The sequence below is a fragment of the Poecilia formosa genome, unplaced genomic scaffold (assembly GCF_000485575.1).
Source record: "Poecilia formosa unplaced genomic scaffold, Poecilia_formosa-5.1.2 Scaffold84, whole genome shotgun sequence".
Classification (NCBI taxonomy): Eukaryota; Metazoa; Chordata; class Actinopteri; order Cyprinodontiformes; family Poeciliidae; genus Poecilia; species Poecilia formosa.
This window is the reverse complement of record NW_006800023.1, coordinates 1,657,790-1,676,065: the sequence shown is the minus strand read 5'-3', so window position 1 is coordinate 1,676,065 and position 18,276 is coordinate 1,657,790. Positions and strand designations below refer to the sequence as shown.

At 37.8% G+C, this 18,276-nt stretch overlaps 1 protein-coding gene across 3 annotated transcripts in view; it reads right to left on the bottom strand.

Moving 5' to 3' along the window:
- The window catches only part of LOC103141479 (ephrin type-A receptor 6-like), a 208,089-nt gene that overhangs the window by 11,463 nt on the left and 178,350 nt on the right, over positions 1 to 18,276 (bottom strand). For all 3 annotated transcript variants that reach the window (XM_016673897.1, XM_007557145.2, XM_016673898.1), the window contains 4 exons: positions 11,918 to 11,988; positions 8,134 to 8,259; positions 5,796 to 5,981; positions 105 to 166 (listed from right to left, as the gene is read on the bottom strand). In XM_016673897.1, the coding sequence (XP_016529383.1) occupies positions 105 to 166; positions 5,796 to 5,981; positions 8,134 to 8,259; positions 11,918 to 11,988 (445 nt within the window). The remainder of the gene's footprint in view (positions 1 to 104; positions 167 to 5,795; positions 5,982 to 8,133; positions 8,260 to 11,917; positions 11,989 to 18,276) is intronic.

The window sequence follows — 18,276 nt, the reverse complement described above, 5'->3', positions numbered from 1 at the left end:
ATGATGCTGGCACGACGATAGGCCCACGGCACTAAAATATATTTATGGTTAAGGCCATGCTCATGAGGACATAATCATAACGGCGTAATATGTTGAACACTCACTCTAAGAAACGAGTCCAGCGACCCATTTTCCATGTACTCCACTACGATCATCACAGGCCTGCCTGCAAACACAAAACAACACATCGTTTTCATCCAAATAAATTGATTTTCTTTTTTCCTTTGCTATTAACCAAGAATGGAGTGGTGAGCAACAAACTATGTCAAAATAAGACTTACAAATAAATCTCAACAGTGATCTAGTTTTAGCATTCATGTTTGAGACCCAGTAGGTTTTAACATTCATGGACTAATATCCCACTGGAAAATAAGGCACTCAAGAAAAAATAGTTTAAATCTGAGTGGGGGTAGATTGGTACATCAAGCAAACATGGTTTTTCTTTTAAAATATTCAGCAAGCAACATGAGACCTGATCAATACTTAGTCCATGTGTGACACAAAACTGTTGTAAACGAGCAAAAATGAGCCGATTTGAACAGAGGATCCCAGTGGTGTGAGTTACTGGAAGGAAACTGTCCAAATTTGTTTGGTGATAAGGAGAAACTAACCTGTAAGAAAATAGAAATAACAGTTTGTTTCTGAGGCAGAGGTGGGCAGAGTACCCAAAACTGCACTCAAGTAAAAGCAAAAATTAGCCAGGAATTACTCAAGAAAGAGTCAACAAGTTTTTGGTAAAAAGTTTACAGAAGTACTGAGTAACTGATCAAATTATCAATCATTTAATATTTACAAATTACATCATCAGACGGACCAAAATATCAAGTTAGGTGGAAAATGTGGTATCTTTAGGACCAAAATAACAATAATTCATAAAAGTAACAATTTTTTATTTTTCTTTCCCAAATCAGTTTCTTTCAATGTAAAACTGATGAAACTTTAACCAAAGCTGCATGTGTGTGTCTGTGACTGGTGAATGTTTGGTTAAAACATGTCTGTTTTTCATTCAGTGAATGTAAGAGTAGCGATACGTCATGATAAAATTACTAAAGTAAAAGTAAAAAGTACAGCGTAGTAAAACACTCCTAAAAGTAAATGTGATTAACTAGGAACTACCCACCTCTGCTCTGAAGTGATTGTCTCAACTCTTCCATTTAATTTTGTTTAATATGGAATACTGAGATCTCAAAGCATGATCTAAAAAATGTCAAATTTGATTGATTGGTTTATAAAATAATGGAAAATGTGTTGAAAAAGCTCCTTTTTCAACACATTTTTTTTACACAAGAAATAAAGAGTCTGAGTTAAAATGAAAAAGTTGGTGTCAAGTTTTCCAGACCAAGAAGTAAGATTATAAATTACTAACAATATTCATTCATTCATTCATTCATTCATTATTTACGACTGTGTAGTTCAGCAAATGTAAAAATGACAAAGAAAGAGATACACAACGTAGGAAAATGTAAATATTTCTTGTGCTGGGTGATCAAAAATGGAGGAAATCTAATATCAAATTAAGTCTCCCTAATGATGAACACTGTATACGTCAAAAGTTATGACAATAAAATATCTGCTATAATTTATGTGTTCAGTTGAAACTACTGTTAATGGCCGGAGGCATTCTTAGAAGATGCTACTTTACATATTCAGTTTGCACAATAATCCATCCAGAGCAGTAATGTTTAATCCAAAATAAATTTAAAAATTCAATTTACCCAGTTTGTGGATCTTTGATTTGCGACTGCTATTAAGCAAGATTAATGAATGGAAAATTTACCGGGCAGATAAAGTTTCCAGATAATGTAAAAGCAACATCTCTCAACCACTCAATCACATTAAATATTTAAGAAGGCAGCAGAGTGTGGGGAGCATCTCTTCTCATCTTACTCCAGTTACATTGTTCTGTTTGGGTTTAAAGAAGGACAATCTTTGGATATCTTAATAGAGCTGATTCCTATCTGCTATAAAGTTTCCAAAAACTCAGATTCTGGTATGAACTTAACAGTAACTAATGTTACTTTATTTTCTACCAATGAACTTTAAACTATTTTCCGGACTATAGAGCGCACCATACTTATAAGCCGCAGCTACAAATAAAAAACAAAAACAAAAAACAAACAAACAAACAAACAAAACAAAAACAAAACTGGAAACGTACATAGATAAGCCACACCAGGTTCTAAGCCGCTGGTGTCCCCGCCGCTCTCGGTTTTCCATAACTACCCAGCAGAGGGCAGCAGAGGGCTGCGTCCTAATAAATCTGCTGGATTTATTAAGGACGCGTTCCTCCGTCTCCAACGCCGAACCATGGATTCATTCATGCCGAGTTAACGTGCAGCGGCTCTATTTCCAGATCAACAGGTTTCAACTTAGAAGCTGTATCATATGAGTTTGAAGACATTTCTCTGTCGTGCCTGCTGCTAGCATGTGCTTGCTCTAAATGAAAATTAGCACGTTCTTCTTTGATTTCCAATTTTGACTTTCAATGATTCACTTTCTGCTAAAGAGCCCCCTGGTGGTTGAAGAAAAATCAATAGAAAAGCCGCACCAGGTTATAAGCCGCAAGGTTCAAAGTGTAGGACAAAAGTAGCGGCTTATAGTCCGAAAAATATGGTTTTACCTTGCCTTATTAATGCTTATTTATGTCTATATCTATGTTCACATTGATCTTATAATTTTTAAAAGGTGTTTAAAATTATGTTAACTCGCCATGAATTCATTCAAAAAAAGTTTTGGACTTCAAAACCTCAGACTTCTTTAATATTTAATAAAATGCAGGTGAGAACTGAGAGTAGCCCTAGAAAATGCCAGATAGGCCAACATAACTATGGGATCTCTGACTAACAAAAAAGCTTTTTATACTGAAACAAGTGCCAGTTTCCAAAGCGCAGCATAATTATAAAAGCAGATGGTGGAAGCATGGGCGTTTGAACAGCAACTTGTTTTTTTTGTTCAAGCAAACTGCCAATGACACATCCCTTACCGCTTCTTCCAACTCAAGTTGGCTGAGTAACTTGCCATTATTTTCTCTGGAAAGGACTAATTTAATGTTGTGCATTTTGTGTGATGAGGTAATCCCTTAAAGTGAGTTCTTGTCAGCGGGGAAAACATCTTAGATTTTTTATTTGAACATAAATGAAAGCAAAATAGGTCCCACACCTGTCGGAGGATGACACAGTTGTGAGCCTGGACGGTTGGGAAGTACGCGGTTCTGTCGTAAAATCGTAACTTCCCTGAAACATAAGAGTCCTTTTTTTGCTTTTTTTAAATTTGCAGTATCATATCAACACCTCCCTAAATTTGTTGATGCTCTCTCGTCACACAAATCCAGCTGGGACAGAAAGGAAATTATTCGATCAAGCTTAGCTTTTCCTGTGCTAATTAGGAAGATCTGGAACCAATATATAGCTACGCAGCACAGCGCCTGAACAAAAACAAACGCACCTGTTTACCACAATCTAATGTGTCACCTGTTTTTTTTTCATGGCAGGTATGGCAGTCAGTCACAGCACAATAGTCTCCATAATTAGTCTCCAAAGAACAACAACAGATGGAGGAAGTGATAGAGAATGAAGAAAAGACAAACCAGGCAGACAGGCTGACAGGGAGAATTTACCCAAAATAAATGCAGTGTGATGCCCCACTGACAAACACAAAAGGCTTTTGATTGCATGATTTGATGTGCATATTGTAACCGTGAGTGGAAATCCCACAGACAGTTTTGGGAATCAGGTTGCTCCTCTTACACTCCTCCCCCTCTCCGCACAGATGAAGGTTATAAATCTTTAAAATAAAATACATCCTCCTTAATGACAGTAGTGGGGCTACGCTTTAAGGCACTGATGGATTTATCATAATGTTCCCGCAGTTTTTAAAATAAACGAGCATATAAACTCCCCCAGGCTACTCTTCAAGAAAAGTTATTAATATTCCAAGAGGTTCAATAAAAAGCAGAACAAAATAAAAATGTGGTTTCAGAGTAAACGCTGCCTATAACTGTAATTTAAACAATTATAAAACGATGATGTGCTGTTTTCCACTGTCCCATAAGCTGCATTCTTCACATAAAACACTTTAATCCAGGAAACTAAAGTGATAAAAGTATCGTTCATATGTTATTACATTATGCTGAAGCATATCTTAATTCTAGGTTGATGTTTTCTACCATCATTTAGGGAAATCATGTCCTGACTGCCAGACCGGGAACCAAAAACATCTAGTTTATTAAATTTAATCTGTATCCTAAAATCAAAACAGCTACAAAATCTAAAGTTGCTGGAGGATATAAACTTACAATTTAATCACAATATTTTATGGTATTTGTTGTGATAATAGAAAGTATTTAAAATGTATTTCCATCTTTTTAGGTAATTGTGCAACTATGACTTGATTGACAGACAATTTACCACGTTCACAATTTCTAATCATGATATGACATTTTTATGATACAATAAATATCAATACATAGTAGAGAACATTTCACTGAGCACAATCAGTCCAGAAAAAGTTGCAGAGCACTTTCTAAGGCTGAGAACTATTACGAACAAATGGGGAGGAAAAAAACATGGAACAACGACTGACTGTACAAAAATGACTCAAAAACTTGTCTATTAAATCTCCAGTGAAGTCAAAGCTACACCTAAAGTTCGGTATCAATTATTCAACAATAAGAAAGAGAGACGGAGAAACAAAAACAACAAACCGTCCTGCCTCATGTTCACCAAACAAAACAAAAAAACATCTTGATTATATTCAAACTTGCAGGAAAATATCCTGTGAACTGAGGAGAAAATGTTCAGGTTTTTTTAAACTGAATCATGACCTTTCAGGAAATTGCCGAACTTTACAAGTCTAATAAAGTTGTTAAAGATTTAAGCGTCAACCTTCAGCATATGTCTTTCACCATAATAATCACATTATATAATTGTATTGCCGCGTGGAGGGATTTTTTTCCCCACTGAGTCCATTCAAGATAATAGATCATCAAAAGCACATTGAAGTCTATTGTTGGAATATCAGCAACGAGCCACTCTAATTTAATATCGGCAATCTTTGGCTTTGCAAGCCTTTATCAGCGGAGTCTTCATCAGCGGGGTCAGAGCTGAAGTCTGTCCTCTATCTGCATGCAGAGAGAAGCTGAACCCCTTCAGGGGACACATTTATATTCACAGTGATGTCTCAGTTTATACACCCCCTGTAAATACAACCATATGTTGCGCCTGGTGAGTCCCGTAAAACAAAGCTCGTTAACAAGTTTCCAGCTCCTCCCCCAACTGCGCCTTCTCACTTTCTCATTGTTTTCTCGCACATCTTTTGAGATTACAATACATTTCTTCCTAAAACAAACAATGGAAACTTACACAGCCACGTATGTCAGATACACAGATGTGCAGAAAACCAAATACGTCGAAAAAAGAAAAGCAAAGACAGCATTTGTTTGCCACAGACAAGTACCGCTCGAAGAAAAGTTGCTTAATCAATTTTTCTCCTTTGTTTCCACATACGTGAACAAAAATCAAAACAATGTTTTTATGTAATAACAGTCTGGTTGTTGGCAGTCACTTTGAAGAGAGGGAGTTATTGTTTTAGTCCCTGCAGCTCAGAGAATAGACTTTAAAATACTTTTGTTAGTTTATAAATCGCTGAATTAGTGCCATAACACATTAAAGATCTGCTGCTGTTGTATCAGCCTTCCAGAACCTCTCAGGTCTTCTGGTTCTGGTCTGCTCTGTGTTTCCAGAACCAAAACCAAACACAAAGCAGCAGCATGCTGACCCACATTAACACCCTCTTACTTTTGGTGACCACTCCTTCCAGTCTGATGATGTTGGGATGGTCAAACTGGCCCATGATCGACGCCTCCCGCAGGAAGTCCCGCCGTTGACGTTCTACGTAGCCTCCTTTCAGCGTCTTTATTGCCACCGCAATCTCCTTTTTGCCCGGCGTTCTCAAGCGGCCGCTGCACACCTCGCCAAATTCCCCTGCAAAACACGATTGCGCGCACACACATGCAGACGCACACCACACACAATCATGTTTCCAGCATTTCAAAGATGATTACGCTGAATTATTTCGCCTGAACTTGACTTTAATCTAAACCCAGTGGCACCACCAGGGGCTTTGAAGCTCTCTTTCAATGTTTTCTATGAATATAAATTTAAGCTGATTGGGAAGCTGCATCTGCTGCAAAGTTTATTTATTTATTTAGGTCTTATTTTATCTATTTATGTCTCCTTTGTGTTTGTGTCCTCCAGAAATCAATGAGTGCATAATGCTCAGTACTTTGAACGTTTAAAACAAAATGCTGGACACACTGAATTTTAACTGCTTTTTATTTTCTCACTTTTCTTTTCAATTGTACCATTAATCCAATCTTTGTAAATGTATTGTTAAATTATTGCATCATGTAAGTGTAAATTATAAGGCACAGGAATGTAAATGGGTTTGAATTAAATTTACTATATAAAGAAATAAAGCAATGATTCAAATGTGATTAAAAATACTGTAGTGATCCTAAAGAGATATAAAATATTTTTTATATTAATTCAAGATCAGTCAAGGAGTTGCTGTACATGCTGATGGCTGTGTGCAGAAAGGATCTCCTGTAGCAGTCTGTATAACAGAGCATTTGAAGAAGCCTCTGACTGAAGACACTGTTTTTCTATGACAGACTCATGAAGAGGATGCATAAATGTCTTGATTTTAAGTAAAATCCTTCTTTGCATCATCATGTCCAGAAGTTACACAGTCATCCCCAGAACAGAACCAGAACAGAACCAGGAAGTTGAGCCTTTTCAGGTTCCTGATTCTGATGCTGCTGCCCCAGGAGATGATTGCAGAAGACATGATGCTCTAAACTTATTGAAGATCTGCAGCATCTTGCTACGCTTCCTCAACAAGTGCGTCCTCCTTTGTCCCCCCTTGTGGACCATCGGTGCTCAAAGTAGGGCCTGCAGGCCATTTGCTGCCCGTGAAATGGTTTTGTATGGCCCCTGGACCACAGTTCAGGAACACATTAAATTATGATTTTTCAATTAAAATCTACTTATAAAAATGTCAGATGCCACACAAACTGATCATCTTTTCAAAGCTTTCAAGTTTCCTTATATTTTCACTCATTGACTTGCACTCTAAGTACAACTTAGTGCATCCAAATCTGCTTTTAATTGCTAAATTAAAACTTGTTTTCAAATGCAGACTGATCTAGATTCTGTTTTTATTGCTGAGAATAAATTAAATGGGTTTTTTCCCCGGTTTGGATCTACAATCCCATTCCTAAGGAAAAAACCCCGAAACAAAACGTATTTGTTTAATTAAAATAGTTCATGCTTAGTTTATTGTGGAGTAGGTAAAAAAAAAAAACAACAACAACAACATCTTGGTGATTTTAGTTTTTTGAAAATTAGAAAGTTTGGACACCCCTGTTGAAGAAAACTTTACCGTTGCGTCTTCAGTCCAGGAAATAGGGTTTGGCCAAACCTGTTTCTCCTGAAATATACACAAATCTCCTTTACTTTGTTCACATTGAAGATGAGATCATGTATTGTAAAATTAAATCCCTGCAATTCTTTTTATGTGCCTCTTGAGGAGTAACTGGACCCCTGCAAACCTAAACCAGTCACTGTTGCTTCTGTCCACTATAAAGAACCGATCTCAGACAAATGGCAAAAGAACAAGGCGCAAATCTTATCAACAAAATCCAAACCATGAAGCTGCGAGCAAAGTCTGCCACCTGGGGGCAGTGTTGCAGTTCCCATCTAATCTCCAGCATCACAACTTCTCTGATTAGTTCAACTTTATCACATTTTTTTTTCTTGCAGGTATAAAAAAAGAGCCTTAAATAAATCCAAACACCTTTTTGTTCCTTAAGTCTATTAAAGTGTTAATACCCCAACAGTGTGCGGCGAGAATGTAACCAAAGCACCGGGAGATGATAAAACACAACTTCTGTCTCTTAGAGGGAAGTTTGTTGGGTTCGTTATCAGTGGAAGAGAGATGATAATCTCATGTGAATGTTTGAATCTATTGTTATTACAGCAGGTGTGAAATGGTCCTCTTCTGCCCACGTCGTCGATGCGACTCAGAAGCGCAGCGTCGGATGAGTGTGAAGCGCGTGTAGGTGTGTGCTTGTACCTGCTCCGATCACCCTCTCAATGCGGATCCTGGACGGGTCGATTTCTTTAGTGAATTCGTGGACGGCCTGTGTGGGATCCTCGTATGTGTCGGGGTCCACATACGCCTTTATTCCCGGAAAAGGGACTGTTTGGGAAAAGGTGAAGTAGAATTATAGGTTTTCAATATCTAATTTTGCCTTTATGAACGACGGGATCATGGTATGAAAACTAAACAATGACTTGGCCACTCTTGAGACAAACATTTCAGACACAAAGAGACACATTTAACCATTGCTATTGATCAGGAGAGGCGGGGGCTCCAGCTACAGTACACTGTTCGATATCTTCTCCTCTTCAGAGCACAGGTCTTTTTGCTGAAAAGCAGCAGGGCAGCACCCTGAGCGCTGAGCCAGTCATTTAACTTGGCACAAGTTTTTCACTTTGTTTCAATCAACCAGCCGCCCTGATGAAGTGTCCTTGAGCAAACAGGTAAAAATTTTTTTTACTGCCTGCTGCTGTTCAGGCTTTGACCCCAACCTCCCACAGGAGAGGAGGCCCTTGAAAGAAGTCGTTGTTCTCCTTTTAGGGATCAATACAGTATCAACAAACTAAAAACAACAATCAGGCGCATGGAGAAAAATCTCAGAAGCTCCCGAGTTTCTCTTACAGCATCTGCATCAACGTTGCACTCGGCGCCAAGGCTAGGCGCAGCTGAGAGACTTATAGCTTATGAAAAAAAGTGTGAATTATTTTGAGAAATGAAACGTCTGTGGTGCGGCAAAAAATTTTGTTGACATTTTTTTCTTGCTGTTTTTTAAGTTCCTTGCTCTCTGGCCTCAAATCTTAAAATATTCCCCATTCCTCTTTGTTCTGTGATGTAGTGACTTTGAAACAAGTTACCCTTCTCTTTGTATCTTTAACCTTGTGTTTTTCCCTTCTCTGACTTTGCTCCTATTTTTACCACTCTCTCCACTCTCAAACACATATTGAATTGAAAAAGCATTCGTACCCTTAAAACCTTTAAAATTTTGTTACTTTACAACAACACACCTCGATGTTCTTTATCGGGATTCGATGGAACAAACACAAAGTTTGCTGGAAATGTGATTTAAGTAATCTAAGCAAAAGATCTTTGAAGATCTAATGTGGACATTTCATGTTTTCCATTTGGGTCTCTGCTGCTTCTAAAAACAGCTCAATAGCTTAAAAAAAACCCCACCAAGTAATTTTGTGGTAATACATTAATGTTTTTTTGTGTCTGGAAAATGAGCTGTTTCAATAACCTTCCAAATGCAACGTTACAAATCAGCAGGCACTGCCCTGCTACCTCGCAACCTTGCCCGTTACCTAGCAACCCAAGTGGAACTCCAGCACGTTTGGTCAGCAGGTTTTCCTGCTGGCTGCTGGAAAAGACAAGTGCTTTGTTGTTTACCATCCAGAAACCACTTGCTGCATTCTTGTTGGTTGTGCAGGAGGCTCTACTTCTGCTTTTCAAAGATGTGCGGTTGTATAATTGCCCATCTGTTTGCAGCCATTTTCATGTGGGAATGTAAATGTTGAGTTGGTGGTTGTGGCCAGCAGCAACTTCTTTGGATTTAAAGTGACAAGAGCTATAAACAGCTAAAAAAAAAATCCAGAACTGAGCGGACAAAAAACTCATTGTCTCGCTTTGCAAAGCTCACAGACCTGACATAAACTGTTCAAGGAAGCATAATAAGCTTCTTTTAAATTCAGGGGTGTTGTACATATATAAAATTGGATGTCCTGGAGAAATGGAGTTGGAGCAACGAGATCTGAACCTGTTTCATTGCAGCATTTTGTGTTTAGGACCATGGTACTGAAGAAAGGGAGCATCAAAACCACTCATGTCTTTTATAGCAAATTTTCCTTAAGCATTCTTCTTATCTTCTGTTGAACCCAATCCATCCTCCCATCACCTCTGACCAACTTCACTGCTGTTCCTGAAGAAAATTACAAGCATCCACCTCCATCTTTCACCACAACATGTTTGGCGTGCGCTCCTCGAGAGCTTGTACCCCGGGTGTTAGGATTTGTTTCTGCAACAGCCCTCCTGAATCAAGTAGCTCACTTATCTCCTAAGCCTCCCACCAGGTTCTGCGGCAGCCTGCTAATTACCTGTCCATTTGATTCAGCTGTGTTTAAGTAGGGGAACATCTAAAACACACGCCCTGAGGAGCGGAAATGCCCACTCTAGTTGTAGGTAAAAAAGTTTGATTTTTGTTTCACTTCTCCAAGTTTGCTGTGTCTCCTACAAGACTTTAAGCACGGCATCTTGAGTCTTTCTTACAACTATTGATGTCTATTTGCCATTCATCCATAAAGGCCAGGTAAACAGGTAGTTGGTGCCATGTTGATGCATTTTCCCACCGCAGCTGTTTATTTCTGCAGCTGGAGCTGCCATGACCTCTAGGCTGCTTCTCTGAATAATCCTCCTGATGGTTTAGGTGGACATCATCCATGTCCTGGTACGTTTGCAATTGTATCACAGATTTCATTTTCAGATATTGTTCAACCAGCTGATTCAATCATGATTTAACTTCAGTGTTTTAGCAAATAAGTAGGAAACATGTTTTATCGAAGTTAGATAAACTGTCATTTTGTTGTGACAGTTTGGTATGAGACAGATAATCCATGGAGGAAAATCTAAATGTCTGCCTTCTCCCAGTGCTAACTACAGATATTCACCACTCAGTCAGAAACAACCAATCAGAGGCAGGAGGATTGTCCTAGCGCTGTCAATCATCCTCATGTACGAACTGATCAGACACTTCCCGTTGCTCTCAGCTATGCTACAGCTTCTTCCTGATAGTGGAGTGTGCTGTGCATGCTAAAGCTAGTCAGCATAGCCACTGATGAACAGTTTTCCTGGAATGGCAAGTTGTTTGTCTGCCATTAGTATATTTAGCAGTGCATACATGGGCATGATTGACAGCGCTACGACCTTCCTCTGGGCTTTCATTGGTTGTTATTGACTGGGAGCGGTACAAACCATACTGTCAACATAGTTTTAACAAATATGCAAAAAACTGATTTTCTTTTTTTTACAAAGTAAAACTCTAGGTTTAAATTTGACTCTTCTTTACCAGACGCCTTTGGGAAATAAAGAGGGAGACATTTTATTCATCTTAAAACAGTTTTCTGTGATTTTTTAAGAGCTTCTGAGATTATTTCATAATCAAAACCAACTTCAAACATCTTCACAATTTCCCCTTTGACCTGTCAGGTGTGTTACTTGGATTCATCTTAGACTTAATTGGTAACAGTTTGGATTTTATTTAGGGGTGTTGCACATAAAAATGTGCTTTAATTTACTTCCCAAATCTAAGCTACTTTGTAATAAAGTTCAAGAAGTATGAATACTTTTGCAAGGCACTCTTGGTGGCAGCAATAAAAAGTTTGGTCTTAAAGAAAAATTGAATAGCAGTAAATAAAAGTTAACAATAAATCATTTCCTGCAGCACAAAGCAAAAGACATTTCTTCGTTGAAAAAAATCTCATTGTGAACTCATGAGCTGAACTTACTATGCAGAGAACCAGATCCACATGGGAAGTGATCCATGCTCCTCGCATATTGAATGCAAAGAAAAGAGCAGGTGGCTAGATACTAAATGTGACTCACTGAATGTCTCTCAGCTCTTTTGCTTCCTGTTTACTGGCAGACCGCAGCGACACACCACAGAAAGCAAAATCCTCACCAGGCAGATGTCCTTTCACAGCGTCTCACCAAAAGATTAACCATCCAAATTAAAAATCAAAACTACGAGGCAGGCAAATTGATTTACCGTGTCCGTTCTGATAGTCGGTCCGTCTTTTGTCCTCTGAGGTCATCTTGGCCTTGAAGTACCACTGGCACCTGGAAAACAGACAATTTAAAAGAAGAAAAAGGGTTAAAAAAGGGAAATTTTAAATGATATGTGTTAAACGATGAAAAATAAGCAATGCCATCAACAAACTGTAAATTCAGACTAAGTGTTGATATCAAACTGGATCCACTCTTGTCACAACCAGAGAAATAACACATCAGACGCCCTTTTAATGAGCAGGAAAACACATAAGTCTACACTTTTCTTCTGTTTTGCTTCGATGTTAACGCCTCTAAAATGTCAGGCTGTGACATGCCTTAGGATAGAGCAGGTCAAAAATAACAGCTATTACTTTCTCTTGTTAAAATGTTGCTAACAATACTGAAGGGAGTTCCTTATTATACGGGTTATGTGACAATGCATAACAACCATCATCCAGCCATTTGATTCATTATAGGCATCTTTGTTAAATAGCAGACTGCAACTCCAGTCCTCAAGTGCAACAACTCTGCAACTTTTTGGAAGCATACCTGAAACCTGAAACGAATGGACGGTTAATTACCAGTCCTTTGCAAAATGTGTCAAAGGAGATAAATCAGCCTTTTGATTCAGGCGTGTTGGAAAATAGATGCAACTAGAAGTTGTGGGACAGAAGCATAACGGACTGGAGTTGCTGACTCTTGCTCTAAAAATGTAACAAAGCAAGTTCCCAATGTTTGACAGGTTTCTGCAAAAAAGATGGATGGATGGATGGATGGATGGTTGGATGGATGGTTGGATGGTTGGATGAAATGTCAAACTAACAAATAAGACGGATGGTTGAACGCATAGTTACAGCTCTTAGTTGTAAAACGTAACGGAGTTTGGATATTCAAACATGTTTTTCATACTCTGTTACTTCTCTGTACTTAACCAGACCTGGATGATATTTAGCCAAATTACAGACTTTTCCAGATTGTGTAGTAGCACTTTTTTTTAAATCTTCACTTCAAATCATAAAGCAGAAGCAAAAACCCTAAAGAGTCATGACAAAGACCATCGATAATTTGCCTCCATTTTTTTTTAAAGTGACACACTCAACCGTACAGGCGTAGATTTGAAGTTGCAGTAACAAGCTCACACCAAAATGTGTTAGAGAGGAGTAAAAGTAAAAAAATACCTGATGTGAACAAGGTGGTAGAAGTAACTGGGAGATCATTAATTAATACAGTATATCTTGGAGGGAATTGAGCTGTACATTCATAAAACACATCACTATGACATATTTCCTGCTAAAAACATATTTCCAGGCCGAATCAGACAGCATAATGTGATGGAATACAACCAGGGTAGTTTCGTATCTGATCAAAAATCACATTCAACTTTATCCTAAAATAGAAAAAAACAAAAGGTAGAGCTACAGCTTTACATTTTCAACAAAGTTCAGATAATGCCAACCAAACATCTCAATGCTTGAGAAACACAAACATCCAAACTCCTACCCAAAAGGAACAATGACAAAGACTGTCATGTTGTCAGAGCACACTTTTATTGAAAATATGTAACTGTGCACAAGCTGTCTCGTCCTCCGGTGTGCGAGAGCCAGAGGTGTTTATCTGGGCACTGAGAGACCGAGGAAGCAACAAACAGAAAGCGGCTGCCAGGAAAAGTCTGAAAACCCGCAAGATTAGATGGCAGCATCTGTAAAGGATCTCAGAAGATTTGATTCAAACAGATCCTTGCTCTGAAATTAAAATGGGAGAAAGCACAAAGTGCCCTGCATGAGTCATGTTCGTAGAAAGGTGCCGGGTATAAAGGCTGCAGCGTAAGTCACAGCTGAAATGTTGTCTATAAAACTCTGAATAGCCTATTGAGAGTTGTTTGCAATAAAACACTGCTGCAAAAGCTTGTAGAAGCAAGCTTACCTTATACCCTCGTGTGGTTTAAAGGCTTGTAAACAGTTTGAAATGTTCAGGTTTTTTTTTAATTCATTCATTGCTTATGTTTTGAGTGGAGGGTTGTTGTCTGGCAGGAGATCCAATTGGAGATGCATTTTTTACCAAAAGCCTTTAGCCTTTTAACAATGTCGTGATGAAATGTATGACATTGATTAATGCCATAATCAATGTCATAAGTAACTACTGACTTTAATCAGGCAGTAGCGACTTTATTCAGCTACTGACTCAATGAAGTGGCTGAAAGAAAGAATACAGTCCGTCGCATTAACAATAATTACACTGGTCAAGAGTAAAAAAATGGAGGCTTGTCAACTGTTTTAGGGGAATTTTGATGCACTGAATCCAGAAATCACATTGGTTTTGCTCAATCAGGTCAACTTTCTGAAGTGACCTACATATTAGTTTGGGATGCTGGGGTGCAGCCATGATGGCTGATTGCTGCTGAACGCACATGAGGCGTTCGAAGAAACGGAAGTTTATGTTGCAGAATGAAGACGTAATATTCAATTTACATGCATTTTCCTTTACAGGTGTTTATTATTCAATTTACAGAATTCCAGGTTTTTACCTTTTATTTATTCCCTTTTTTTGGAAACCTTTTTTTTTTCCTGTGACCTCTTTTTTTGTGTGAGATATTTTGGGAGATGTGCTGTTGTTGTGTCGCAAATATTTTCTCTTTTTTGTGAGGATTTTGTTTTTTTCTATCTCATCTGAGTTTTAACCTGTGACCAAAAAAACTAGATGTCATTTTTTGATTCAGTGGTGCAAAATAGTCTTAATTCAGTTGAAAAAACATAGAAACTCAATGTAAATATGATTATCCTCTTTTAAAAAGATGCTCAGTGGTTTAGATGCAACCTGGACCGACTCAGTTCTGACTGGAAGAAAAAAGTTACATTTCCCCCAAAAAACATAAAACAAGCAGCTAAAAGAAAAAAAAAGGAAAGTAACTGAACTAACATAGACAGAGATGTGAAAGTGAATGAGGCACATGATTGCTTTATGTTTTTTATACCAAAGATCAGTGACCGTCATAAACTCTCTGGCGTCAAAGTTAACAGTGCCGATCATTTAACACAGATGCTGTGGACCTTCAGATAAAAAAGATCAACTTTGTATTGATATTTCACATTTTTTCACTGTAATCAGTCATGACATTTAGTATCAATGGACTCTTTGTAGTCTCAGAGTTTTGAGCTTCTTTGAGCTTCTTTCATCTGTCTACCCTGAGAGCTGCAATTGCAACACAGAATAACCAACAATTGTTGCACAGAGGGTTGAAATTAAAGCTACAGTGAATAATGTAAAATTGAGTTTATTTTATGATTAACTGTGGAATTCAGTCAGATTATGTATAAATATTGAAAAATGTCTGTCTTAAAGTGTTTATTATAATGAATTACCCAGATTGATGCATGACAGAAATATAAGATAAAAAGAAGAAATTTACAGTAAAATAGGAGGAAAAATACAACATATGTTGTGTCTGTGTGGAATGCAACTACAAATTATTATTATTATTATTATTATTATTATTATTATTGTCATGACAAATTTAATTCCCAACTTAAACATCTTTCATATGGTAACAAAACTGGTATAAAGAAAATCAAATAACATGAGTTTCTTGGTTAGAAAACAGTTTTATACGAAGAAAAAAGCCAAAAACAATTTTACACACATGATGGGAAATATTAAAGTACGACAGGATAGAAACATCCTTTATTGTCCCTCACTGGGGAAATTCAGGTGCAACCGTTGCAAAGTGACAAAAACGGTAAAAATAAGAAATTAAGGATAAAGTGTAAGAACAAAAATGTAGTTATGAAAAATAAGACACTCAGATTCTAACTGATTAAATAAAATAGCAAACTGTGAAACTGCTCTGCATTAGAGTAAAGTTAAGAGGTTATTTAGCTAGCAAACTGATAGGGTGCAGCAGCAACGCTACGTCTTGATATCACTGAATGTTTCTGTGAGGTTCAACCAATCTGCTGCTATTAAAACACTTTTATACTTTACTGAAATTGTGTTAAGTTTATTTATTTATTTATTTATTTTTTGCTGCAGTAGAAAGTAAAACCACTTCTTAACAAGTGATCATCGACTTACTTTAAAACCCCACGCACGCTTTGTGATTTATGACCCACAATGAAGTCAAACCTCAACTTTGGCCACCTGTGGTTTAAGGAATATCTGTTTCCGTTTGACACTAAGCTCAATTACAGCTTTTAAGGTGAGGAAAGAAAACATTTTTGTTATTCAGACGTGACTTCCTGTTAACTAAAGGTTGCGCAATGCCTCCGTTTGAACATGGCAGGTCGAATAAAGTATTTATAGCTGTGAGAAGTGGAGGTGGCACTGCTGCAGAAAGGCAGTGAGATGGGAAATAATAGTATAAAGAATGAAAGGTGCTTTGAGCCCTCTCTCTGAGGCCGTATCACTGATGAATTTTAAAATGTATTTTGCAAGTAGAGGACTTAATTAATGACCATGTGCATGAGGGACGCTCACTCCCACAAGTGGATCTCCTAATAAAACTTCTCATATTTCATCATTTATTAGATAGAACACATAATTCTACAGCCTGTTTCCTATAGAGGCAAAGTTTATAAAAGGATGATCTAAGCTTCACTTTCAGTTGATCGTTAAAAAGTTAACTTTGCCAATTTGTCTTTCTTTTTCCAGTAAAGACGGGTCAATGCATTTCAAGTTTTAGCATTAATACAATATAGGCTCACAGAAATTAACTCTAAAAACACAAACCATTGCCGACAGCGAGATTAAGTCTGTGTTGATTTTTTTTGGCGGTTCAACGGGGTTTCTTCCCAATGGGAATAACATAACAAATCACCGAAGACGTCGCTTAAATGAATGGCAGCCAAGTAGGAGAAAACAGTCCGGAGGGTTGACCCAACACCCAACAGAGACGGGATAGAAACAGAAACAGACAGCTCCCACTGTGACACTGGCACTTCAGCGGAGAGCCCCGTCTTCACTGTCACTGCTGCAGACAGGCCTGCCTCTCCCGCAGCTCTGAGGATTCACATCACTGTGATCCGGACCGAGCGCGCCGCTGCCCTGCCTGGGACGAGCGGACGGACAGAGGTCAGCTGTGTCGGTGCAGAGACTGCTGGTCAGGTTTCAGTGAAATTGTTGATCCAATAAACTCCATATGTTCACAAAAAATGGCTGAAAATAGAATAACTTATCCGTAAAGTCTGAAGAAAATAATTGTTTTCAGTAAGTGTTCTGGATCAAGGTACAGTACTTTATATAATGATCAAACCATGAAAACTTTACAGATTTATGAAACGCAGAGAACATGGAGGGTCACGAAAAAGGTGAAACTTTGAGCATTAGTCAAAATTCTTCAGAGTTTTTCCATCTTACACATTGTGTACATTTTCACCTCTGACCTTTTCTATCACTGCAAAACAAAATCTTACCAACTATGTTTGGTCTGGTTTCTGGTGAAAATATCTTAATGCACTTGCAATAAGACAAAACCAACTTACAAGTAACTGTGTAACAAGGTATTGGAGTTTAAGTCAATAATTCATTAATATTGATGAAAAAGTATTTAGAAGATAACGAGATATTTCCCCATATTGCAATATGGGGAAATATAAGTACAGCTCTGGAAATATGAAGAGCCCACTGCACTGAACCCCTGGTTATTCCACCAAATATTGATTTCTGAACTCTTCCTGAGTTAAAACATTAGTAATGTTGTTTTCTGGTCTGAAAGCACTGCATCTTTTTTTGTTATTTTGACCATTTCTCATTTTCTGCAAATAAATACTAAATTTTTGCTTGAAATTTCTGAGACATGTTGCCAGTAGTTCATAGAATAAAGAACAATGTTCATTTTACTCAAACATAAACCTGTAAAGAGTAAAACCAGAGAAACTGATCATTTAAAGTGGTCTTTTAATTTCATTCCAGAGCTGCATAATAACATGTTATTATAAGTTATAATATGGAAAAAAGGATTTGCTCCACTGGCAGATTATTTAACTTAGAACTAATACTTTTTCATCAATATTAAGAGATTATTGACTAAAACGAAGCTTTTATCTCATGCTGAAAAGTTACTTGTAAATTAGTTTTGTCCTTTTTTGTGTAGAAACGAGACCAAAAGTACTTAGTAAAGGTTTTGTTTTTGCAGCGATAGAAAGGTCAGAGGTGAAAGTCCACACAGAAAGTGTCTGAAGAACTTCTTGCATGATTGCGCGTGTGGCCACGGCATCACATGTGGGCCGCCTCGCCTTTGAGGACTTAACATAATCCGGGTTGCCATATTAGAGTCGATGTCAGAGGGGCCACGGGCCATAGGTTGCCAGATTGGGTTTTGGCTAAGTGAAGTTTGTGGGATTCTGGACACTGATAGACAGATCC